Source organism: Hippopotamus amphibius, chromosome X (genome assembly GCF_030028045.1).
Source record: "Hippopotamus amphibius kiboko isolate mHipAmp2 chromosome X, mHipAmp2.hap2, whole genome shotgun sequence".
Classification (NCBI taxonomy): domain Eukaryota; kingdom Metazoa; phylum Chordata; class Mammalia; order Artiodactyla; family Hippopotamidae; genus Hippopotamus; species Hippopotamus amphibius.
The window spans coordinates 108,068,159-108,080,827 of record NC_080203.1 but is presented as its reverse complement, the minus strand read 5'-3'; the positions used below and the strand labels follow the sequence as shown (position 1 = coordinate 108,080,827).

The following is a 12,669-nucleotide window of genomic DNA, read 5'->3' as shown; positions in this document are numbered from 1 at the left end:
GGGATCAATTTTAAGGTTGAATTAAAAGCAAAATTATGGACACAGTTTTATTTTGACCTATGACATGGTCATAAGTCTAGTTACAGGAGTTTCAACAGCAGCTTAATGTGAACTATCTACTTGGTGCTCTGGGGTTTTATGATACAGGAAAAAATGTCAGATAAGAGTAGAACTCAATGTAAATAACAACTGCCACAAAATCTAACATTTTTCTTTATTTTCCATATCTTAAATTTGTAACATTTGATAGCTCCAGAATAAATAGTCAAAATATTAAACACTAACCTCCATGATTTTAAAGAAACAAATTTGCTCTCTACTTTTTCATAGCCATAGCAATTTTTAAATGCTAGAACAATTTTCTTATAATAAAAGCAATGAGTAGCATAGGTTAATTTCTCCTAATGAAGACACCCACCCATGTGTTCATGTGAAGATTAGAAATTACATTCTGATTCATCCGTCATACCTAGAAGTTAAATCACTTGAGTCTAATTTAAAATGGCACAAAAGGTTCAGGATTCCACCATCAACTCTCTTCACTGATGAGTTAGCAGGATAGAAAAACCTGTTCTATCAGTCTCTGTTGATCATAAAATTATGTGATGGGAACATTTTTAATTAATTTAAAGGTAAAATGGTAAAAAAAAGTGTTGGATTAATTCTCTGGTCCCATAGGAACACATCCACAGATATTTTCCAACAGGGGCAGAGAAACAAAACTCACTTGGGCTTGACCCTCTCGCCCACCCACTTGACAGTTTCAGAGGTCCAACGCTTTCCACAAGTTCTCCTGGAATTTCCAAGGGATTTATATTCTTAGAATAACTTCTCAATCCAATTTCCTATTATTCCCTCTCCCCCTTTTTTTTAATCTCTTAAGTGTCCCCTGTCCCACAGATTGCATCTTCACTCAGCCCCACCCTTCGTCAAATGTGTGCCATAACGCCATTTCCACATAGCTTCCTTCCTTTACTAGGATGCTACAAAATTCCTGTTTATTTGATCTTTCTTCATCTCTTGTGCAAGTTCCCTCTATATGGATGAAGGGTTAACTAACACACCCATAAAAAGTACTTCAAAAGGTTACCCTCCCCAAGTGAATTCTGCCTTCAGTCAGTATGCATAAATATTATCCCATTTCTGGTCATCAGAAATGGGAGAGAGCTTTCACCTTTAGCTATAAAAAATATTCATGGGAAGAAAGTGAATAAATTACCACATTACCGCAATTCTAAGATGTGCATTTGTCACATATTAAGGTTTCTGAAATTGAGATAAAACTTACAATTTATAGTCACATTTAAGGAGGTGGTGTTTCTTTTGATCCACAACAGCTGTAATTAAATCAACAGTGTATCATTCAATCTAATGTGTCTTAAATGTGATAAAATATGATATTGTTTTTCAGGTCCCTACATTACTCTGTCATGGTTCGAGGATTAGAACATATTTTATTATTAAGCTAATGTGATGGAATAATATAATGATAAAATTTAAAAGAATATAAAACATTAAATAGTGGATTTTATAGCAATGTATATTGACTTTTTATTAATAATGTATTGTCTATTAAAAAAGAATTTCATGAAAGAAGAACACGCAGAACAGAAATTATAGCTATAACTATAATGACAGTGAATAGTGACTCCAGTGGCATTTAACAGATGTTCTATTTTCTAAGTAACAGCTGCTTGATGCATTCATTGTACCAAGTTAATGATCTGCTAGTGTTATTTCACTTCACAGATAAATTACCATGCTCTCTTTAAAAAAGATATGTAATTTTTCATGGGAATGATAGTGTAACAGACTTTAGAAATAAGTAATAGTTCTCATGCTTTTATAGCTAAGAGGAGTGATGAGTAGAGGCAATTATCCAGATAATCTAGTACCAGAGGCCAGATTTCTTTAAACTGTGAAAGGTAATTGTTAATAAATAAATAAATAAATAAAAACCTATAGGACATGAATGAATGTAGCTCTCATAGGACTGCTTCTATTGCATTAGCTAGTGGTTCTCAAACTGAATGTAGCTCTCATAGGACTGCTTCTATTATTGCATTAGCTAGTGGTTCTCAAACTTTGTTGAATATTAGAGGAGACAGTGGTCACACTCAGACCAATTAAATCAGAATTTCTGGGGGTGGGCCCTCAGCACTGGTAGGCTTTTTAAGTTCCCTAGGTGATTTCAATGTGCAGCCAATGCTGAGAACTACTGGCAAAACAGAATGATACATTCTGTCATGAGACTTTATTGGGCAACTATCATTAAATTTTACCATTGAAGTGACAACTGAAGAATAATTGAGGGAAGTTATGATTGCTGTTCCTAATGTTGACTATTATAAAAAGTTGTCTCTGAAATAAATGTGAAAATTATGACTTGTTACATAAGTGGCTATTTAGACATCAATTATTTTGCATTATTTAATACCCTGAGTTAAACTCAACATTTATATGTGTGTGTGTGTGTGTGTGTGTGTGTGATTCTCACAGGTAACTCTTGGTATCCCAAGACTACTGTTAATAAAAACTAATGGTCAATTTATGTAAAATGGTAAATATGAACTATCCAAAAAGTAGATGGATTTAAGCTATTAAAGGACAAAACATTTTTTCTGGTGAATTATATTTAACCATTTTAATTTTTAGATAACATGGATATTGAAGGGCTTTAACGCAGGTGAATTATTTAACTGGCTTGGAATTTTTGACTACTGAAATTAAATTAGGAATAAAAGAAATCTGTTACTGGTTAAACCAGAAAATCTTGTAGATTAAACTTTGCTGAAGCTTATATTTTCCAAACATAATGATCATTAGATATAAACTTCTATTTAATTACATAAATTTTTATTTTCCTATGGTTATATTTCTGTGCTTTCTTTCTTTATTTTTTTACATGGACTTAGTTGCTCCACGGCATGTGGGATCTTCCTGGACCAGGGATCAAACCCGTGTCCCTTGCATTGGCAGGCGGATTCTTAAACACTGCACCACCTAGGAAGTCCCTCTGTGCTCAATGTATATGCTAAACAATTGGGACCAGTAATGGGATATTCAAAATTGATTTACTTATATCCAACTAATCAAAGTGATTTTGGCCATGCTGTGCAGCTTGCGGGATCTTAGTTCCCAGACCAGGGATTGAACCTGTGCCCTCAGCAGTGACAGCGCAGAGTCCTAACCACTGGGCCATGATTTCAAGACATTAACAAATAATATTTAATCTAATATCACACCAGTGGCAATAGACTACAGACTAAAATAGGTGATAAATGCACATGGACTTTTCATTTTATTATTTTTATGTGGACTTATATACTGTGCACTTCAAATTTAGCCATGCTGTATTTTATTCTCATTGTGGATGATGAATACCTTTTTGTCACTTTAGATACCTTAAGATCAGAGATAGTGTTGGATTCTAGTTGCAGATTTGCTATATACCAGGACTTCTATTTTCTCATCTATAAAACGGGAACATTTGATCAGATGATTGTTTCCATTTGTTCTAAAACTTACCATAACTTTGAAAGCAAATCAGCATTTTTCTCTTCTCTCAAGAAATGGTTTGGCATTGTTTTTATTTGTATCTCATAAATTGCAATTTATTATATTGAACAGATATTTACTGAGCATGTACTACGTGTCACATACTATGTTGTGTACATGAGAAAAACCAGGAAACAAAACAGATACTTTCCCTGTCCTTTTGGCAAGTGAAACTGTTAAGGCCCATGCAGTAGTCTAAGAGAGTAGGGGTTATCACGACTGCTCAGGGATCTTGTACAGTGCTGGTACTCAAACTCCCCAGGTGCTGGTAACCTCCCCTAGTTTGCCTTACCCTCTCCTTCTGTTGTCTCTGTCTCTGCACTAGAGATATCAGTGTTTCTGACCTCAACTTGACAAAATCCATTATCAGAGATTTGTATAGTACAAAGGGGGAATATATATGATCACTCATGGAGTGACAAATATCAGAGTTGTGGTTTTCTTACGGCAACTGTTGTCCAGACCATGCAGATAGGAGTGATCCACTCTATCAAAATCTTAATATTAACTTTTCCCTCTTTATCATTACTCTGATGGAGGCAGATTGTTTGAATTTAAAAATAGAATGAAATGGATAGTGGGCTTTAGGAATTTCAAATTAGCATTAACAGCTTAACTTTTCAATTCCCACTGTAAATGTTTATCTCATTTCTGTTATTATTATTCTAAAATGTTTTCTTCCTGTTATTTTAACCTTTTTTCTTTTACCTTTTTAAAACTTGGAGTACTTTTTGAATGTATTCATTTTCCCCTCTAACTACAATCAGAAGCATGGTCATTTGGTGGGAGCTGACAGGACAGTTTTCTTGCCTCCAACTGGGCTACCAGCTAATCAGACTTGCCACCATCTTAGCTACTTCTTGAAGTCCTCTCATTCTTTTTGTATTATTTTTTTGTGAGATCACTAAAAATCTGATCTGGGATAACTAAGAGATGCTCAGGTTTACAGTCCTATCCAAGTAGATGGTACTTTTAAACATCTGAAATTGTGTCATGTACCAGTCGGTAACTTTTAGAAGAGCTACATGTTCTAACATCTATAGTTTAAAACATGTGACAATAGAATTTTAAGCAGATGGAAAACTTGGATGAGAGATTTTATTTCAAAAAGCCCGCTTGTACAACACCCTTGGGCTATCAAAGGGATCCTACAGTGCCAAACTCCTGATAGTCATTCATGAAGAAGACATGGCAAAAGTTCAGGATCAAGCTCATGTCACACTTTTTGCATGGAGGCACGTTGACAGAAAAATGGCAACATAAGCCTTTTCATTATGGTTATTATAAGAATATTAACAAGGGTGCTTTCTCATTCATGACCCTGCCAAATTTTTTCTTCTGTACCTAAATTTTAGAAAAAGGTCTCATATGATTAGTACATTAAATATCTTAATATTTTAATTATTGCTAATGATAGAATTTAATAATTTAATAGGATAAGTTATCATTACAATGATCACCTTGATAACATGGACACTCTGATCTTATAAATATGGTTTCTTCTGTTTCAGTTATGCAAGACTAAATTCCAGAGATCTACTGTACAACATTGTGCCCATAGCAAACAATACTGAACCTCACATTTAAAAATACAACAAACAATCCTCAAATCTGTATAGAATCACAAAAGATCATGAATAGACAAAGCAATCTTGAGAAAGAAGAATATAGGTAGAGGCATCATGCTCCCTGATTTCAAATTATACATCAAAGCTACAATAATTAAAATAGTATGGTTTTGGCATAAAAACAGACACATAGATCAATGGAACATAGAAAGCCCAGAAATAAACCCATGAATATATGGCCAATTAACCTATGACATGAATATGGGGGGAATTACAGTCTCTTCAATTAATGGCATTGGGAAAACTGGACAACTACATTCAGAAGAATAAACCTGGACTACTATCTTTCACCATATACAAAAATTAACTCAAAATGGATTAAAGACTTGAATGTAAGACCATAAACCATAAAACTCTCTAAAGCTTCTGGACATCACTCTTAGTGATAATTTTTGGATTTGATTCCAAAGGCAATGACAACAAAAGCAAAAATAAACAAATGAGACTGCATGAAACCAAAAAAGCTTCTACACAGTGAAGGAATTCATCATCACAATGAAATGGCAATCTACTGAATGGGAGAAGATATTTGCAAATCACATATCTATAAGGAGTTAATATCCAAAATATATAAAGAACTCATAAAACTCAGTAAGAAAACAAACAAACAATCTGATTGAAAACTGAGCAGAGGATCTAAATAGATATTTTTTTCCAAAGGAAACATACAGATAGTCAACAGGCACATGGAAAGATGCTCAATATTACCAACCATCAGAGAAATGTAAATCACCACAATGAGATACCCCTTCACAGCTGTCATAATGGCTACTATCAAAAGAGTAAGGAATAACAAGTGTTGGCAAGGATGTAAAGAAAAGATAACCCTAGTGCACTGCTGGTGGGAATGTAAATTGGTGTAGTCTATATAGAAACCAGTAAGGAAGTTCCTCAAAAAAAAATTAAAATAAAACTATCATATGATCCAGCAATTCCACTTCTGGGTACTTTCCAAAGAAAATGAAAACACTAATTTTAAAAGGTGTATATATATATGTACATATATATATACATACCTCTATGTCCACTGAAGTACTGTTTACAATAGCCAAGATATGAAAACAACCTAAGGGTCCACTGATGTATGAATGGATAAAGAAGATGTGATGTGTACACACACACACACACACACACACACACTGGAATACTACTCAGCCATAAAAACGAATGAAATCTTGAAATTTGCTACAACATGGATGGACTTTGATGGTATTATGTTAAGTGAAATAAGTCAGACAGAGAAAGACAAATACCATACGATTTCACTTACATGTGGAATCCAAAAACCACAAAACAAAACTCACAGATAAAGAGAACAGATTGGTAGCTGCTAGAGGGTAAGGGTGTTGGGGTGTGGGAAAAATGGGTGAAGGAGGCATTCAAGAGGTACAGACAAAGACAAATACCATATGATTTCACTTATATGTGGAATCTAAAAAACAAAATAAATGAATATAACAAAATAGAAACAGAGTCATAGATACAGAGAACAAACATGTGGTTGCCAGAGGATGGGGGCAAGATACGGGAAGGGGATTGAGTTGCAAACTTACAGTTATAAAATAAATGAGTTATGGGTATGAAATACACAGCATGGGGAATACAGTCAATAATAATAATCTTTGTATGATGACAGAGTAACTAGACATCACGGTGACCATTTTGTAACGTACAGAAATATGAAATCAATATGCTGTGTACCAGGAAGTAACATAGTTTTGCAGGTCAATTATACTTTAAAAAAAAAAAAAACTCATGGAAAAGAGATTAGATTTGTGGTTACCAGAATGGGCGGTTGGGGAAGAGGAAATTGGATGAAAGAGGTCCAAAGGTACAAACTTTCAGTTATAACAAATAAGTATTCAGGGATACAGCGTACAACATGATTAACTAACACTACTGTATATTATATATGAAAGTCGTTAAGAGAGTCAATGCTAAGTTTTCTCATCACAAGGAAAAACTTTTTTCTTTTCTTTTGTTTGTATAGGAGATGATGGATATTAACTAAACCTACTGTGGTCATCATTTCATGATGTATATAAGTCAAATCTTTATGGAGCGCTGCACGTCAATTATATCTCAGTAAAACTGGAAGAAAAAAAACACCAATGGCCACTAAAATACAAAAGAAAAAAAAATTTGGATTTTTTCCACCTAGTACGGTATCAAAATGCTGCCTGAAACATCCCAATCTCAGGATTTTTATTGCTGGTGATAATGTATAAAGTAGAAAGAACATGGCTTGATTTTCTAATAAGTGGTTAAGCTTGTGCTACTGACTACATTATAGAAAAAAATAAAAAACTTGGGAAATGAAAAAAAAAGAGGTACAAATTTTCAGTTATAAACTAAGTCATGAGGATGTAATGTACAAGATGGTGAACACAGCTGACAAAATTATATTACAAATTTTAAAGTTGCCAAAAAGGTATATCTTAAAAGTTCTCATCCCAAGAAGAAAAAGATTTGTAACTCTGCATGGTGACGGATGGTAATGATACTCACCATGGTGATCATTTCACAGTGAATGCAAGTGCTGAATCTTTATGCTGTGCACCTTAAACTAATAGAATATTATATGCCAATTATACTTCAACAAAAAAAGAAACCAAAGATAAATAAATGAATTTGTCTTGAAAAGAAATCTGACATCTGTCTTTTGAAATGGCCAGTGAGGCTGTTTGAGTCAAGTTTGCCATCTACTAAGAAAGCATTTGAAATGAGAAAGTATTAAGGAGTCACGGGCTTTCATGTATGAAGTCTGCCTTTTTTTTTTTCATTTTAAGAAAGTAGAATCATTATCATAAATGAGACTGCATTTATGATAATGATATAAATCTGTAAGCCACACACTTTTATTATATGACAGTAATTTTTGAAAAAGTTTCAGCACCTTCCAAATGAGTTTATTAAAAATTTATGTAATTTAGATGTAAATGTGTATTCTTTTCACTTGACCACTAAGGGGTCTTAAAGTATATCATTAGCAGCTTAGTGTTTCAAAAGATCGAGAAAGAGTGATAAATTATCATATAGACAAAGAAAAATGCCAAATTTCTACTCTTTTTTTCCTGCTGGATCTCAAATTAGAATTGCTCGAGTTTTATAGCAAACACTTCAGATAAACTCAATAAGCTGAGACGTATCCAGACCACTCAAGCTTTCTAATATGACAAGGATTATCTAGAAACCTTGCCAGGTTCATTATCTTATGATATTTTAATGATTTTATGGTGAGGCTAAGGCAAACATGTCTCCTTAGGTGACATATTCAATGCCCTTATGGAGACTGGAATTTTGAGTGCACATGTGGCATACTTTTGTAGTTTCACCTCAGTCAGTCACAAATTATAGTCAGAATTGTTCAAATTCCCTCCATGTATAGCTCTACTCCTTTGTGCACCATTATGTTAACATTCCTCATTATATTTAGAAAGCTACTCTACTAATAAGGGACGACATCTGTCTCCTCAACATTCATATGATGAAGTCCTAACCCGAGTACCTCCAAACGTGACCCTATTTGCAGACAGGACATTTAAAGAGGTAATTAAGTTTAAAAAAGAAAAAAGGTCATTAGGGTAGACCCTAATCCAATATGACTGACATCCTTACAAGAGAAATTGGGAGACATACATGTACAGAGGAAAGATCATATGAAGACAGCTATTTACAAGACATGGAGAGCAGCCTCAGAAAAAACCAATCCTGCCAAATCCTTGACCTCAGACTTCCAGCCTCCAGAACTGTGAGAAAATAAATTTCTGTTGTTTAAGCCACTCGGTCTGTGGTACTTTGTTAGACAGCCCTAGTAAACTCACATACCCATTAAAATGGATATGAAAAACCAAATATATTGTCCATAGCATTAAAGGGAGGATGAGAGAATGAAGCATGGATCTTTTGCATGAAGCCTCTACATGTCCCATGGATGTTTTTACTATATTTTATACTTTAATAGATCATAAATATTTTCTGGGCTTTTTTGTTTATTTATGAGTACTTATGGTTGAAACTGCCATCAGTAGGTCATGTGTATATATATAGAGAGAGATAGATCATGCAGGACTTTGTCTTCATCTTAGGATGGAAAAGGCAAAGTTGACATTGCTCTGGCCAAAATTGCTGTCTGTCCCCCAGAATGCATTCTCTCTTTCTTTATTTTAGTACAAGACCTACTGATCATTTCAGCAGGATACACTGGCTACTCAGCTAGATAGAGACCATCTTTCGCCACCCTCCCTTTAGTCTAGATATGATCATGTGATTAAGATCTAGCAAATGGAATTCTGGTTTATTTCTTACAGCAGCCCAGCCTGCACCTAAATACATGATTGTCATTGCTAACAACTAAATTATCACACAGAAATATAATGTTTGTTTAGGTGATAAGGGGAAAGAAAAGTAAGTCCAATGTAACTTTTAATCTATACCCTCTGTACACTCAGTACTCTAATAAATCTCACAATATATATGATCCTAAAGTAAAAACTGCAAGTCAATATCTTATCTCTAACAACAAATCTATTCTGAAGGGGAAGAAAAAGAAATTTATTTCCTACTATTTATTTGAAAAAAATTATACATAATAAATTTTTACATCTACTTGTCATCTGAACCTACATAAAGAAAATCAGTTTTCAGTTTTGGTCTCACTGTATGACTAAGTTTTTACATAAGGCAATTAAAATTTCCCCAAATTTGGATAATCTAGATAGGCTTCTTGAAATAAAAATAAAGCACAGATCTCTTAAACATCTAGTTAATGCAGGCACATGTTTGTTAACTTTAAAAAATGAGGGGGCAGAGTGTGCTATGATTTATTTTTTTCTAAGTGCCCAACGGCTTGGCAAAGGTTAAGGTGAAAACACATTATTAATATCGACTATTTACTTTATATCAACACACTTTCAAGTATTCCAGTAATATATCAACTGAAAAAAATATTAAGCTATTAGTGCCTTGACCTTGAATTGTGGGGAACAATAATGTCTGACCGGCCGTCAGAGAAATAGCAGGAATCTACCAGATGAGGATTAAAGGAAACCCTGTGTCGTTTGGTAATGGAAATGACAAGGGTCATACAGACCCCTTGATATTTTTTTTTTTTTTTATGATTGTGACATCAACAATCTGCTGATCTTGCCAGTCTGTCCAGCCCAACTGTCTGCAGTCTCTGAATCTTTGCCTTCCTTGTGGCTGTGGGGTCCATCTGAATAGTCTCTCTTAGGCAAGCTAGGGAACATACAATCTCATTTTGGACTGACTTTCTGACTAATGACGTATATATAGTTTAAGGACTTATTCATAACCTAATTCTAAACAAGCTTTGGAGAGACACTTGCTAAAGCTTCCCATTGGTTTTACTGTAATTCTGAAACATACAGTTAAACTATTGATGAATTTTTGAGGAAAGGGAAAATGAAGCACAATAATAGTTATGATTCTATTATTGTTGCACACTAATGGTTCCTTTAAAAATCATATTGCTGTATGTTTTCATGTATGCTAAAAATAACCTTAAGTGATATAGGTTTTACCTTTCCCCAGGCAACTTCAGAATCCAAATTACTAGGCATTCCTTCAACTGCTGATCTCTTTGTCAATTCCATATCTGTAGCTGCCAGCCATTCTGTCAAGGCATTCATTTCCTTTCGCATCTTACGGGACAATTTCAAGCATTTCTCCAACTGTTGCTTTCTTTCTGTTACCTGAAAAGAATGATAATAAAATGTAGTTTGGTTTACCATTTCAATTCAAATTTAATTATAGCTACTTAATCGGAACTTTCATATTTTGCCTTTTAAAATATCCCTTTTCTTGCTTTTCAAAAATAATATTTTAGAAAAATTATATATTCTGAATACTAATAGTGAATAAACACAGTCTAGGGAAGATGCGATCCTTTCTCCAAAAGACAGTGTCCTGTATCAGGTAGAAAGAAAAGCTATTATTATTTTTTGTAATATAAATAAAAAATAAATTATGGCCAAATTTTTTAAATAAATAGGATGATATAAGTCAGACTGAAGATATGACACATTTTTTTTTTTTTAGAAAACCTTTAGTCATCTGTCAAAGAGATGAGAAAGAACATTTACAAATGAGGCTTGCCCTTGCTGGTAAGGAATCAAAATGGGGAAAGAATACTATTTCACTCCAGATGCTAAAGTATTTATAAAATATTTATAATAATCAATTTTATTGTCATTGCATTTTTAAAGTGTCTCACTTTTGCACAAAAGCAACACCAAGAGTAGGTCACTTCTTCCTTAAACATACATTTATTATCCAAAGGGGACAAAAAAATTGATACCGTAACAACATTTTCAATCTTATTAATAGAGAAAATCATGATTTGATCCTGTGTTCCAGCTCTCAGTGTTTAAAACCAACACCCTCAAAGTTGAATTCTTCCATGTTCTCACACAGAGAATGAATAAATTTGAGTTTCTCAACCCACTCCTCTTGATGTGCCTATATCTTGTGAATTGGTTGATTCATTTAATAAAAAGCCCAGAATCTCTTATTGGTATATATAATATATATATAACATACATAATATATATACACACGTGTATATGTATACACACACACACATATATATTCTACAAACAAAATAACAATCCAGCCATAAGCATGAAAAAAATACCAAAGTAAAGATATCTTTAAAGAATTTTAAATACTGCAATGAAAATAAATACCCTGAAACTTTGAGACAAATTCCAAATACTTAACAAAATTTGTTTCTTAACAGAGGTGCACACACATTTAAAAAATATTTAGTTGCTGAGGCTGCAAATTCAATTTGTTTTTGTTTTTGTTTTTTTACAGATTTTTCCATTCTGTTTTTCTCTTCAGGGAAGTGAAAGCATCTGCCATTTTGAGTGCAAGGATTTTATTTGTATGTGGGAGAAAAAAAATACACCTTATGTTGTGCTTCTATGTAAAGTTATTTTTTCTATGCATTATTGGTAAAAAATAAAAGAATTCTAGATTCAGTATTTCAAAGAAATTCTATCTTCCCAGAGCTAATGCATTATTGATTTTTATTTATTCCATTCTGTGTATATCCAGCTAAATAGGTTTTAATAAAACAGGAGACACTGCCATCTTAAGGAAAATTGAGTTTTACACTTTTTTTTTGGTGAAGAAAGGATACATTTAAAATAGTGCCACCTGCAGTAGAAAGTTTCAGCAATCATTATTTCATGAACATTTAAAAATGTAAGTGAGGCTGACATGAGTATTGAGGCTTTGAGTACGAGCATTTGAGGCTGAAATGAGTATTGCTGTTTACGTATATTGTCATATAATTTAAAGCACACAGGAGCCACACAAGGAACTGTAAGTATTACTATATCTGGGGTGCTAGGTGTAATATCTCGCAATAAAATCACATAGATTTAGACATAAGAAACACTTCTATTTTCATTCATTGAACAATGAAGCTAAGTTTGTGATATTAACCAAACTAATA

The 12,669-nt window shown here is 33.4% G+C and overlaps 1 protein-coding gene across 5 annotated transcripts in view; it reads right to left on the bottom strand.

The window, feature by feature from the left end:
- Positions 1-12,669, bottom strand: part of DMD (dystrophin) — a 1,940,210-nt gene that overhangs the window by 1,199,839 nt on the left and 727,702 nt on the right. For all 5 annotated transcript variants that reach the window (XM_057717394.1, XM_057717395.1, XM_057717398.1 and 2 more), the window contains one exon: positions 10,730-10,900. In XM_057717394.1, coding sequence (XP_057573377.1) covers positions 10,730-10,900 — 171 coding nt within the window. The remainder of the gene's footprint in view (positions 1-10,729; positions 10,901-12,669) is intronic.